The following is a 14,247-nucleotide window of genomic DNA, read 5'->3' on the forward strand; positions in this document are numbered from 1 at the left end:
TTGAAAATGGAAAAAACTGACAGAACCCAGGAACTTTGGGAGCTGGATGTGGTAGGATGGGAGAGGTCTGGAAAGGGTAAGCTATATTTTATACTATGAATTTTAAAACTCTTAAAGCTAGAGTATCTAAGTCATAGCTTGATGTGGGTAAGCCCTCTAAGGTCAGCTCTGACTTCTTATCTGTTTTAGCAATAGATTATTGAGTCTAATATAAACTAAATGTAGCAGAATCTCATCCCTTTGTCTTCCTTCCACCCCAAGCCAATTACAGCTGCCTAGAAAAACCAAATTACTTCAGAGGCCTGTATGCTGCTCATTTTTCAGCTCTTTACTGAATTCTTTATTTTTAAATGTGGTAGAACTAAGTACAACATTAGAATGTGGAGCATGAGTATATTTTCATAAGCAAAGGACTGGTAAATGCTTATTGAGTGATTAAGCTCACAGGAAAACATTTTTAGGCCCTTAAATAATAAATATTTTTAAAATAATAAGGAATATTTTAAAATCTTTGTTATTTTTTAAAAAAAAACAATACTAAAAAACAGAATTTTTTCAGAAATTAAATTTGAAGTAGACTCGGACTAATTTGATAGTCAGAAACTCTGTAAACCTCAAAGAAAAATCCAAAGGGTGTTGGAACTATGAAATTAGAAATTTGAGTGCTTTCTCTCTCTCTTTCTCTCTCTCTCTCTCTCGTCTCTTCTCCCTTTTCCCCTCTGCTTCCATTTTCATCTTCCCAAGGTAGATGTATTAGTCAGGGTTTCTTAGAGAAACAGAAAAATAGGATTGTGGGTGCATGCATGTGTGTATGTGCCTGCGTACGCGCATGTGGAAAAGAGAGAAAGATTTAAGGAATTTGGTAATTTAATTATAGAAGATTGGAAAGTCCAAAATCTAAAGGGAATTTGACCAGCAGCCTGGAGACTGGGAAAGATTTGTAGTTCAAGTCTGAAGGCATTCTGCTGGACGAATTCCCTTTCTTGGTCAGTCTTTTTTTTAATTAAATTTGTCACTGATTGGATGTGGCCCACCCTCATTATGGAGACTAATTTGCTTTAATCAATGTCTACTGATTTAAGTGGCAATGTCATCTAAAAAGTGTCTTCACAGAAACATGTACATTAATATCTGTGAACTGTGGCCTAGCCAGGTTGACATATAATTAACCACCAGAGTAGGAAGAAAGAAGAATGAACTATTCTTTTTAGCTCTGGTTCAAAAATTGTACTCTGATTTGTCCAGGTCATTGAGATGTCCACCACTAGACCAAACAATTTTAATCAGGGGTAGCATCTGGAGAAAGGACTATAGTAAGTCCAGATTATGTGGAGGCAGGATTACCTCATATAAAATAGTAATCAAGTTCAAAAGAAGGTGTTTCATAAATGGGAAATCATTGACTAATAGCTAATGAACGTAATTTTAAGATGTTAACAATATTTCATTTAATGATGAAATAACTCCTTTGTTTTGCAATGTTTTTAAAAACACATTAACTTTTATTTTTTTCTTTAAATATATTTTTATTGATTTTATAAAGGAAGGGAGAAGGAAAAATAGAAACACGAATAATGAGAGAGAATCATTGATTTGTTGCTTTCTGCATGCCTATCACTGGGGATCAAGTCCACAGTTTTGGCATGTGTCCTGACTGGAAATCCAACTGTGACCTCCTGGTTTATAGGTCGAGGCTTACCTGCTAAAGCACTCTGGTCAGGCTTTTAAATGTTATTTATTTATTTATTTATTTATTTATTTATTTACTTTTTAAATCTTCACCTAAGGATATGTTCCTATTGATTTTAGAGAGAGAGGAAGGGAGAGGGAGAGAGAAACATCAGGCAGTTGCCTCCCATATGCGCCTGGCTGGAGGAACAAAGATGAAATCTAAATATGAAATACCTAGGTTTGGGTATGATAGGTATGGTTCCTGAATAGGAATCAAACCCACAACGTTTAGGTGTATGGAATGATGTTACAACCAATTGAGCCACCTGGCCAGGACTGTTCTGCAAGGCTTTAAATGCAATTTAATTATGGTTAACTGTTTACAATCATGTTGTATATAAAACTTTGTGGAGAATAGTGGCTCCCACTTGATGTAAGTACCTAAAATCGATTTTTCTTTTTTCTGAATATTTTTTCTAGTTTTATTTGTGGGCAGAGAGCAGAACCATTTACTGGTAACACCTCCTCTAGAAGGTAATATACTATTTTTTTTTTTTTTGAGGCCAGTACTAAAGGAATGGAGTGTTGAACTTCCTTAGAAACATAGCTGATGGTCTGAGGGTCAGCCTTGTGCCTAGCTGAAGAATATGGTGACCTCAATGCTGTGGGGTTATGAACCCTGAATGACCCTCCCCCTCAGCCCCTAAAGCAATTGAATTCCATTGGAAAATTGTGGAGCTTTCTCTATCAGGCATCCATCTTGACATTACTGGGAACACAAAGATGAGCAAGATGAGTAAGACTATGAGAGAGCCCCTGGGAGCTCAGTTTTATGGGATCACACGACATAGGCACAGCTGTCATACCAAGTGTGCCAGAGTCTAGAGGAGGGAGCTGTGAGCACCAAGGCTCAGAGAAGGCTTCACAGGGGATGTATCACGGGAGCTGGGTTTTAAAGAAAGAGGAGTATTGGAATAAAAAAGTCAAAAGATTTGCACATTCTGAAGAGAAACACTTGAGTAAGGAGTATTATAATAGACAAAGAACATTGTGTAGGGCATGCCAGACCACAGGAACATGTGAGGAAAGACACAGAAATGCAATTGTGCTTGGAGTTTTCTTTCTGAAGTGGGAGAGCAATGTAGGGAGTGATGAGAAGGTGAGTCATTTTGAAAAAGAGGGCTTTCAAAGCCACACAAAGGTATTGAAACGTTTTCTTCAAGAAGGAAGAGATCTCTGAAGGGTCTCAGAGTTGTGTGAATCACATCTGTGTTATAGAATGATGTACTTGGTTGCAATGGAAGGTATGAATTGAAGACAGACAGTTTTGAGACAGAGATAGAATTAGGATGCTTTACAGCATGTAGACCAAGTATGTCAAAATGAAAGGCTAACACAGGCCAAATAAACAAGGTTTAAGTTTATATGGGCTGCAAAAAAACAAAAGCTTCAATTTTCATAGAAACGTAGGTGTATTTTAATACAGACATGCTGAATATAAAAGGCTAAAATAAATGAGTAATGGTTAACATAAAATAATAGAACATTTTAATAAAAATTAGTGTTTTTTTTCTTGAAGACTAACTTACCAGACATGGAATAACTGCATAAATTAATAAGCATAATGCAAATTAACCTACTTTTCTTGTTCTTAGAAAGCAAAATATTTCCTGCTGTGCACACCAAATAAGTCAGTCCAATACTAATGATGTGGCAATTGGCTGCTAATATACTCTCTGTTAGTATTAGTGGAAAGAAATTGTGTGCCTGTGTGAAAGGCTCATAAGGGAATTGAATACAATATGATAATAATTATCAGTCATTCACAAACATTGTAGTTCATTATTAATAATTATTCATAAGAGGATATTATAAAAATTAAGTACCAAATTTTTTATAAAACTTTTCTTACATACTATTATATTAGCTGGGTCACAAAAATATTAATTTTGGGCTTCATGTTTGACATGCTAGATACTAGATGAATGGTAATTGGGACTTAAACTAGGGGATTGTTGCTGGGTGAGACTGGGAGATATTTATAGAGAAAGGATCCAGAAATGATGGATATGACTGCTGGTTCTGGAATCTACCCTTTCTCTCCTCAGTGCATTTAGGAGGTGCAATCACCCTAGTCCATGGTCGGCAAACTGTGGCTCATAAGCCACATGCGGTTCTATGGCCCCTTGAGTGTGTGGCTCTTCTACAAAATAGCACTGCTTGGGCTAGTCTATTTTGAAGAAGTGGCATTAGAAAAAGTTTAAGTTTAAAAAATTTGGCTCTCAAAAGAAATTTCAGTCATTTACTGTTGATATTTGGCTCTGTTGACTAATGATATTTTTTTTTAGTTCTGAGTCTTAAATTCTTTATTTCTTTCTCTTTTTTTTTTTAAATAAACCTTTATTGTTCATATTATTACAAAAGTTCCTAATTTTTTCCCCCTCCACCAGGTTTCTACCCCACCCTCTGCCCTTTCCCCATCCCCCACTGTCCTCATCCATAGGTGCACAGTTTATGTTCAGTCTCTTCCCACTCCCCTCACTCCTCTTTTCCCTGAGAATCATTAGTCCACTCCCCTTCTATACCTCTGATTCTACTATATTCACCAGGTAATATTGTTCATCAGATTTTTTAATTCTCTTGGTTTTTAGATTCATTTGTTGATAGTTATGTATTTGTTGTTCATAATTTTTATCTTTATTTTCTTTCTCTTCTGAAAGAACTCCCTTCAGCAATTCATATAATTCTGGTTTGGCAGTGATGAACTCCTTTAGCTTTTTTTTTTTTTTTATTAGTGAAGCTCTTTATATGGCCTTCGATTCTGAGTAGATTATTTTTGGCTGTAGGTTCTTGCTATTCATCACCTTGAATATTTCTTGCCATTCCAGTCTGGCCTGCATGGTTTCTGTTGAGAAAACAGCTGACAATCGTATAAGTGCTCCTTTGTAGGTAACTACATGTTTCTCTCTTGCTGCTTTTAATATTCTCTCTTTGTCTTTTGCTCTTGGAATTTTAATTATGATGTGTCTTGATGTAGTCCTCTTTGGATTCCTTTTGTTTGGGGTTCTGTGCTCTTCCTGGACTTGTAGGCCTAATTCTTTCACCAGGTGGGGGAAGTTTTCTGTCACTATTTCTTTCAGTATGTTTTCAGTATCTTGCTCTTTCTCTTCTTCTGGGACCCTCATAATTCTGATGTTGGTTTGCTTAAAGTTGTCCCAGAGGTTTCTTACATTATTTTCAATTTTCTGGATTCTCTTGTCTTCTTGCTTCTGCGAAGGAGTATGTTCTGGCTCTTTATGTTCCAAATCTTTGACTTGTTTCTTGCGATTTTCCATTCTGTTTTAGGACTTTGTATAATATTTTTTATTTCAGACAATGTATTCTTTATTTCTTGTTGATCCCTTATTATTTCTTGTTGATCCCTTATTATTTCTTGTTGATCCCTTATATTTCTAGTTGATCCCTTTTCATATCCTCATAGGTCTTATCGGCCTTTTCCAGGAAATTCTTGAAAAACCTTATAAGGTTTTGAACTCTATATCCAGTCTCTTTTTGTCCTCCATTTCTTTTGTTTGTCATCTGTTTCCTTGTCTCGACATTTTTGCAGCTTCCCTGAATTGGTAGCCTTAAAAGTCTCTGTGTTCAGCTTGGATGGGGCAGGGTTTCAGGGTGGAGCCTACAGTCTTGGCTTCCATCAACCATGCCCTATGAGGCTCCTGAGTCTTTGTATTCCTCAGGGTCCTTCAGTACTCATTGCAAGCATCTCTGAGAGAAAGGTGCCCTTGAGTTTTGCCTGCTCCCAAACAGTCTAGACTCTCCCCCAATGAGCCCAGAACTGGGGTTCAGTTCAGTTGGAAGTGGGGTTGGAAGTGGGGTTCAGAGCAGTCTGGAGCTTTCGTCTCCTTCCTGATAGGGCAATACAGCAGCACATTCAACTGCCCATTCTCCGTGAGCAATGTGCGGGCCTCCGGGACTTCCTTTTGCCGTTCCCCTGGGTTTCCGCCTTACAGCCTGGGAGCCCTCTGTATGAACCTGGGTTCCCAAGGTCTGGCCTAGAACTGGGGTTCAGTGCAGTCGGAACTGGGGCTCAGCACAGTCTAGAGCTTTTGTCTCCTCCCCATTAGGGCAATCTAGCAGCAGAGTCAACTGTCCGTCCTCTGCACATAACGTGCATGCCTCCAAGGCTCTGCCTTTCGCTGCTCCCCTGAGATTCGGCCTTACAGCCCAGGCTCCCTCTGTATGAACCTGGGTCCCCAGGGTCTGGCCTAATACTGGGGTTCAGTGCTGTTGGATATGGGGTTCAGCACAGTCTGGAGCTTTTATCTCCTTCCCGTTAGGGAACGCCAGCCCGGCACTCAACCTCCCGCTCCTCTCCGGCTCTGTCCTCTTGTGTGTGCAAGGTGTCTCTGTACCTTAGGCTTTTACAGCTTCTCTGATTTTCCTTCTGGTTTTCTCTTTCCTTCTCATTGTAGAATTTCCAGTCAGTCGACTTTCCTGTAGTTCTGGGTAATGTTCATTTTTTATTTTAGTTGTATTTTATTGAAATTGTTGTGTGAGGTGTTACCTATGCTGCCATCTTGGATTCTCCTATTCACCCATTATTTTAAAACAGTTAAACCTGAAAAAGAGTAAAAAGTGAGTTGTCAACTATTAAATCATGCATAATTTTTTTTTTGGTGACACCCTGTATTTTGGTAGTGTTTAATTTTTTTTCTATGTAAGTCTAATATTTTTGGAATAAGACCACCAGCAAAATAATGTTCTAATACGATGTTTTGTAATATGATGTGGAAAATGTAACGTCAATTTCTTACAAGATTTTCTTTTTTATTCTTCTTGTGTGTATGTGTATGTGTGTGTGTGTGTGTGTCTCTGTGTGTCCAGCTGATACTTCCCTGCCTGTGCTGGTGGATACAAAGGCTTACCTCTATTGCCCTCCTATCGTGTTGACAAATGCGCTTTTAACAATTTGGGAAATAACCCTCCGAGACAAGCCTTTCTGCATCAGAACCCACAGGAGAGACACAAATGAGACCATAGAAACAAACTGCACTGACAAGAGAATGACCTGGCCCGACAGACCTGACCAGATTCCTGCCCTTCAGATTGACCCAGTGGCCATCACTCATGAGGGGTATTACAGGTGTGAAGTGGCAGCACCTGATGGGAATTTCCAGAATAACTATCACCTCCGAGTGTTAGGTAAGAAACATTGTACATTGGGGTGATTCAGAAAACCAGAGTTGGGACTTAAAGGAATTCCTCTCTAAATTCCATGTCTAATGTGTTAGGACTAAAGCATTTACTTCTTCATCTCTGCAGTGGCCCCTGAGGTGACTCTGTTTCAAAGCGAGAATAGAACTGCGGTGTGCAAGGCAGCTGCGGGGAGGCCGGCTGCCCGGATCTCCTGGACCCCAGTGGGAGACTGTGTCCCTGAGCACAAAGATTGGGGCAATGGCACAGTGACTGTCCAGAGCACGTGCCACTGGGCGGATGGCAATGTGTCTATTGTGTCCTGTTCTGTCTCCCATGATACTGGCAACTGGAGTCTGTCCATAGAGCTAAATCATGGTAAGCACCTGTTTCTTTTTGAGTAGTAAAGTTGATGTTCAACCATAAAAGATTATGAATCAACCAACGACAAGGTAAAGAAAGATTGAACTCCTAAGTTGTATATATTTTCTAAAACTTAACTAGGAAATGTATTTGCATGCCAGAGCAATTGTTTGTTTTATTTATCAAATAGAAGGAATTAATTTAATAATCTCACAACTGGCCAGTCTCTAAATACTTGTCAGTGTGTCAGCTGTAGAACTATTATTTGCTAACTTAGTGACCTATAGGCATCTACGTTTGAGATCATTTCTTATAGTGGTCACCACATTGTTACCTTGATTTAGTAAGAGACAAGTTTTCCTTCTCCCTCTTTTGTCATCTGAAACTATTGATAGTTCATCAATGCATTCACAAAGTACACTGATCTCTGGTTCAGAGATCATAATAATCTAGCCCCTTAGTATTTCATAATAATCTGGCCCAATGCATGAATTCATGCCTGGGTGGGGTCCGGCCAGCCTGGCCAGGGGGTGGGGACATGGGCAGTTGGCCAGCCTGCCTGCTGGTCAAACTCCTGGTCAAGGGGACAATTTGCATATTAGCCTTTTATTATATAAGATATACACTGAGTGGCCAGATTATTATGCATTCAGAGATCATAATAACCTGGCCACTCAGTGTATATGTTAAAGTTACTTATATGTTTAAAATTTGTAATAAAAAATGAAATCACATGGTCCATTTCCTCATATTGTTCCAGAGCAAAGCCTTTAGCATAATATAGTTTCTAATTTATCAGCAGTGTGATCTTGAACATTTAATTTCTCTATTCCATGATCTCTTGATTTGTTAAAAGAGGAGGATGATACTGCCTCATAGAATGATTGTGTTAATTAAATATAATAATAGGTATTTAACATAGTGCCCAACACATAGTTGGTACTCAAATATTAGCCACTGTATTTATTATCTTAACATTAGTTTCTTAACATTTATTATTTTAATATTAGTTATTAATATTAATAAATGTCAGTGCTAATTATTATATTAATTCTCATTGGCTATCATACTTGTTACTATAGTTCTCATGAAAAATTATTGTAGGTGGGTCAATACAATTTGACTCAGTGGATAGAGCATCAGCCTGCAGACCAAAAGGTCCTGGGTTTGACTCCAGTCAAGGGCATGTATCTTAGTTGCAGGCTCCTCCCCAACCCAGTCAGGGCTCATGAAGAAGGCAACTAATCAATGTGTTTCTTTTACATCGATGTTTTTCTCTGTCTTTCCTTCTCTCTTTTCCACTCTCTCTAAAAGTTCAATGGAAAAATAGCCTCAGGTGAGGATTAAAAAAATAAAAATAAATTTTTACAGCTGGAAGTGGAGCTCTGTACTAGGACTGAGGCTATTTTTATAGCTCTGTGCTAGGACTGGGTCCTTCATGGCCATTTTCTGTCCTAGTAAATAGCTGGCCAGATACAGGAGACAAGCAGAGATGCATTGGTGGTTGAAACTGGGCAAAGTTCAGACGCAGTTTAGAAGGGTGTTGTTTTTGTTATTTGATTTATTTCTTTAAAATTTTTGAGGTAACATTGGTCAATAAGATCATTTAGGTTTAAGTGTACATTTTTATGAGACATGATCTGTATTTTGCATTGTGAGCCCACCATCCAAAGTCAAATCATCTTCCATTTTGCTTCCTTTACCCTTTACTAACTCCTTTCCTCTAGTAACCACCATACTGTTGACTGTGTGTATGAGTTTACATTTTATATCCCACGTATGAGTGAAATCATATGGTTCTTAGCTTTTTCTGACTGACTTATTTTGCTTAGTATAGTGTTCTCAAGGTCCATCCATGATGTCACAAATGGCAGTATTTCATCTTTTGTTATGGCTGAGTAGTATTCTATTGTATATATGCACAACATCTTCAATTATTTATGGAAGGACACGTTGGTTATCTCCATGTCCTGGCCACTGGGAATAATACTGCAATGAACATAGGGGAGCATATATATTTGTGAATAAGTGTTTTTAAGTTTTCTGGTAGATACCCAGAAAAAGGACTGCTGGGCCACCTGGTAACTCTATTCTTATTTTTTGAGGAGCCACCATACTGTTTTCCATAATAACTATACTAGTTTACATTTCCACAAGCAGTTAATGAAGGTTCCTTTTTCTTCCCAACTTCTCCAACACTTATTACCTGTCTTATTGATAAGAGCCATTCAAACAGGTGTGAAGTGGTATCTCATTGTGTTTTGATTTGCATTTCCCTAATAGCTAGTGAAGTTGAATATCTTTTCGTATATCTATTGGCCATTTGTATGTCTTCTTTGGAGAGGTGTCTGTTCAGGTGATCTGTCAAATTTAATTGAATTATTTGTTTGGTGTTCAATTGTATGAGTTCTTTATATATTAATGGTATGAATCCATTGTTGGAGCTTTTCTTTACAAATATCATCTCCCATTCAGTTTGTTGCCATTTTATTTTGTTGGTGGTTTCTTTTGCTGTTCATAAACTTTTTAGTTTGATATAATCCAATGCATTTATTTTGCCTTTACTTCCCTTGCCTTTGGAGTCAAATTCAAAAAATGTTCTATACATTCAAGGTCGAAAAGCTTAGTAGCTATGTTTTCTACTATATAATTGTATCAGATATATATGTAAGTCTTTGATTTATTTTGAATTTATTTTTGTACATAGGGACAAACTGTAATCCAGTTTTATTCTTTTGCATGTAGCTTCCAGTTTTCCCAGCACCATTTATTGAAGAGGCTTTTTTCCTTCATTGTGTGTTTCTGGCTCCTTTGTCAAAATCTAGTTGCCTATTTATATATGGTTTTATTTCTGGGATCTCAATTTTGTTCTATTGTTCTTATGTCTGTTTTTTGCCAATACCATGCTATTTTGATTATTGTAGCTCTGTAGTATAATTTGAAGTCAGGTAGTATGAAACATCCAGCTTCATTCTTCTTTTTCTCAGGATTGCTTTGGCTGTTTGGGGTATTTTGTGCTTCCATACAAATGTGATGATTTTTTGTTCTACATTTTTTATTTTTTAAAAATATATATTTTATTAATTTTTACAGAGAGGAAGGGAGAGGGACAGAGAGTTAGAAACATTGATGAGAGAGAAACACCCACCAGCTGCCTCCTGCACACTCCCTACTTGAGTATATGCCCACAACCAAGGTACATGCCCTTGACTGGAATCGAACCTGAAACCTTTCAGTCCGCAGGCCAATGCTCTGTCCATTGAGTCAAACAGGTTAGGGCTGTTCTATATATTTTTAAAAACTATATTGGGATCTTGAATGGAATTGCATTAAATCTGTATATTGCTTTAGGTAATATGGTCATTTAACTATGTTGGTTCTTCTAATCCAAGACACAAAATATCTTTCAATTTCAGTGTGTCTATTAATCCCTTCTAATAACACATTTCTGTTTTCAGTATATAAATCCTTCATGTCCTTTGTTAGGTATATTCCTAGGTATTTTATTATTTTTGTTGCAATGTAAAAGAAATTGTTTATTTTTCTGAATTTTCATTGTTAATATATAGGAAAGCAGTGGAATTTTTTCCATTGATTCTGTATCTTGCAACTTCACTGTATTTGTTTCTAATAGTTTTTTTTTGGTAGAGGTCTTAGGGTTTAATATATATATATATATATATATATATATATATATATATATATATATAATTGATTTTTTACAGACAAGAAAAGAGAGGGATAGAGAGTTAGAAACATTGATGAGAGAAAATCAAGCACACCCCCTATTGGGGATGTGCCCGAAACCAAGGTACATGCCCTTAAGTGGAATCAAACCTGGGACCTTTCAGTCCACAGGCTGATGCTCTATCCACTGAGCCAAACCAGTTCCGGCTTAGGGCTTTTTAGATACAGAATCATGTCATCTGCAAGAAGTGACACTTCTATTTATTCATTTCCAATTTGAATGCCTTTTATTTCTTTATCTTGCCTGATTGTTCAGGCTAGAACTTCCAGAACTATCTACACTAATAAAAGAGAAAGATGCAAATTGACTATACCTCCACAAAACCCACCAGCCAATCAAGAGTGAGTATGCAAATTAACACAACAAAGCTGGTGGGTTAATTTGCATACACAGGCACACAGAGGCCTGGTTCCCAGGAACATCCTCGGGACCCAGGCCACTCAGACTCTGTAGGCCCTGAGTGGCTAGGGTCCAGAATGCCCCAGGCCACTCCTGGCCTACAGGAGCAGGCCTAAGCCTTCAGGAGGACATCTCCTGAGGACTTCCAGTCTATTAGAGGGGACAGGCTTGGCTGAGTGACCACCCCTCCCCCCTCCCCCCCAGTTCATAAATTTTATGCACTGGGCCTCATAGTCTACACTAATAAAAGTGAAAGTTGCAGGTTGACTGTACCTTTTCAATGCCCACCAGCCAATCAGGAGTCGGTATGCAAACTAACCTAACAAATATGGCAGTTTGATTTGTATATGCAGGCTCTGAGTGGCTGGGGGCAGGACGCTTGTGTTATCGCCATGGGGACGATGCACGCATTCCGCACCACCCTAGCTGCTCTGGGCCTCTGTGCACCACGGGTGAAAGGTGGCTCTGGCAGGAGAGAAGGCAGTGCCTGCAGCCAGGGGAAGCAAGGCCCATAAGTGCACAAATCTTCTTACATTGGGCCTCTAGTGTTGAATAAGAATGGTAAGAGTGGGCATCCTTGTCTTGTTCTTAATTTTAGAGGAAAAGCTTTCAGTTTTTCACCATTGAATATGATATTAGATCTACCAATTCTTTATGATTTAGACTAGGAAGGTTATATTTTTCTAGGAACTTATGTATTTCTTCTTAGTTTAATAACTGCAGATAGTCACAACAGAATGTTATGGTTTACACAAATAATATCAATAGATTTCTGGTGTTCAACAAATTCAGTTTGCATGATTTGAAGAAATGATGGAGTGGGGAATATAAAGAAGAAAGCAGAGACATTAGAAGAAAATGACTGGAGAAAGGATGTTTCTTTGTATATTAATATATAAATAGCTGTAATGTAGCTCACTAATTCTTCACTATTTGAGGTGTTAATGCTCACCTATGAATTCTTTCATGAATTATCTTAAAGATTCTCCAAATATTAGTTGTTCACTCATTTTCAAATCTTTGCTTAAATTGTTTCTTTTTCTTGAAAAGTTCTTTTTTCTCTTAACCTAATTAATCCTGTTATTAATGAGGCCCAGTTCAAATCCTACTTCATCCTGACCTCCCAGTTAGAGTTGCTTCAGCTTTCTTATTCCTTATAATTTACAATACTCACTTAGCACTGTTTGCTCTCTTATGAGTTATCTTTTCATTTGTATGGATCTGACTTTCCAAATTGGATTGTGTGCTTTTTGAGGGCTGGGATGTATCTTCCTCTTCTTCCTTTACTGTGCCTAGGAGATTGTCTGACAGCATTCTAATTTTAGTATTTGAGCCGGTTATTTAATGGATGGTTATTTTTTATTAAGAGAAAAAACTTCAGAATAATGGTTCTACTTGGTCCCATTTTATCTTTTCAATAATTCCTGAGGGGGCATTTTACAAATGAATAAATGAAAGGAAGACAAGGAATGATAACGGGGGAATTATAGCAATTCAGTGACAAAGATCACCTCACTGTGTGGAAAGTATTATTAATGTCCAAAATATTAAGAATAATGCCCCTAAAACTAGTATTTACACAATAAATTAGAAAGTATATTTCCTTTTTAAAAATAATTAATTATCATTTGAGGGATATTCCCCCCCCCCCCCTCATTGGTTTTTAGAGAGAATGGAAGGGAGGGGGAGAGACAGAGAAATACCAATGTGAGAGAGACACATCAATTGATTGCTTCCTGCATGCACTCCAACCAGGGCCAGGGATCAAGCCTGCAGCCAAGGCAGGTGCCCTTAACTGAAATTGAGCCCAGGACCCTCAGTACTTCGGCCAAAACTCTATCCACTGAGCCAAACTAGCTAGGGCACATTTCCTTCTTTAAAAAATTATAAAATTGGGAAGTATTAGAAATGCCAACTTGCACTTATTCATTCAGAAAATAATTGAATCAACTATTTGTAAAATACAGTCATGATTCCTAAACTCTGTCATGAAAGAGTGATACATTAACAACATTCAAATTCTAATTTAGAAAGTGTTTTGATTATGATAATCTTAACTTTTAGAACTATTTTAAAGGGCTCTTTTAAACTAGCAGCTTTAATTTGTTTATTAGAAGAATCTTTGAAATGACTCCTTATCCCTGTCTGTGTTGCCTCTGTTTAAAGGTGTGATATTTCCAGTGTCACAATTACTGATCATACTCTATCTGAAAGCCTCTATCTTCTTGGTCGTCCTGGTCATTGTGGGAATCACCTACTTCCAGAGGATAAATGGTTGCCGGTAGGAACTGAAGCCCGAAAAATATAAACTCATTAGAAACAAGGTAGATTAGCCAATGAACTTATATGCATATATGCATAGCCCATGGACAGCAGTGTGGAGGAGGCATGGAAAGTGGGCAAGGGCAGGCTGGAGGGGATCAATGGGGGGATAAAAGGGGATGTCTGTAATACTTTCAACAACACAGACAAATAAAAGCAAAGCAAAAGAAACTAACAAAAAGACATCATTGTGAAACTTTGAGTTTACAATGTCCTGGGTAAAGCTTGGTACATTTTTTGGCACATTCTGTTTATACTCTTAGCTCTTATTCTGAATAAAAGCTTTTTTTTTTTTTTTTTTTTTTTTTTAACAACTGAGAGCTGAGGCAGAGGTGGGCAGTGCTGGAACAAGAGCTTCTGCTTTACTGCAGCTTTTCCCTAGGAGAGACCTATCCTAGACCACATTTTGAAAATTCATGGGGGACTTAAGTGTTTACTTCCAAGTTTCTCTACTTCGGAAGGCTTGTATTTATTCAAGCATAATTGTATGTCTTATGTTTTTTCCTAGAGCACAAAAAAATAAAAATCTGGAAGTCAATTTAAATTTGATG

General features: G+C 37.7%; 1 protein-coding gene across 1 annotated transcript; it reads left to right on the forward strand.

Annotated features, from left to right (window-relative positions):
* The first annotated feature begins 2,953 nt into the window (after positions 1–2,953).
* On the forward strand, positions 2,954–13,659 carry LOC118722932 (cell surface glycoprotein CD200 receptor 1-like). The gene is made up of 4 exons (XM_045585202.1): positions 2,954–2,975; positions 6,556–6,873; positions 6,994–7,242; positions 13,541–13,659. The coding sequence occupies exons 1-4, from the start codon at positions 2,954–2,956 to the stop codon at positions 13,657–13,659; spliced, it is 708 nt and encodes a 235-aa protein (XP_045441158.1).
* Positions 13,660–14,247: the final 588 nt, after the last annotated feature.

This window comes from Pipistrellus kuhlii, unplaced genomic scaffold (assembly GCF_014108245.1).
Source record: "Pipistrellus kuhlii isolate mPipKuh1 unplaced genomic scaffold, mPipKuh1.p scaffold_m20_p_2, whole genome shotgun sequence".
NCBI lineage: Eukaryota > Metazoa > Chordata > Mammalia > Chiroptera > Vespertilionidae > Pipistrellus > Pipistrellus kuhlii.

Bases quoted from the DNA above. Each gene is read 5' to 3' on its own strand.
- LOC118722932 (XM_045585202.1), top strand. From the start codon at position 2,954: ATGTACTTGGTTGCAATGGAAG. The intron at 2,976-6,555 runs GTATGAATTGAA...CTGTGTGTCCAG, and splicing joins GTACTTGGTTGCAATGGAAG to CTGATACTTCCCTGCCTGTG. The intron at 6,874-6,993 runs GTAAGAAACATT...TCATCTCTGCAG, and splicing joins CTATCACCTCCGAGTGTTAG to TGGCCCCTGAGGTGACTCTG.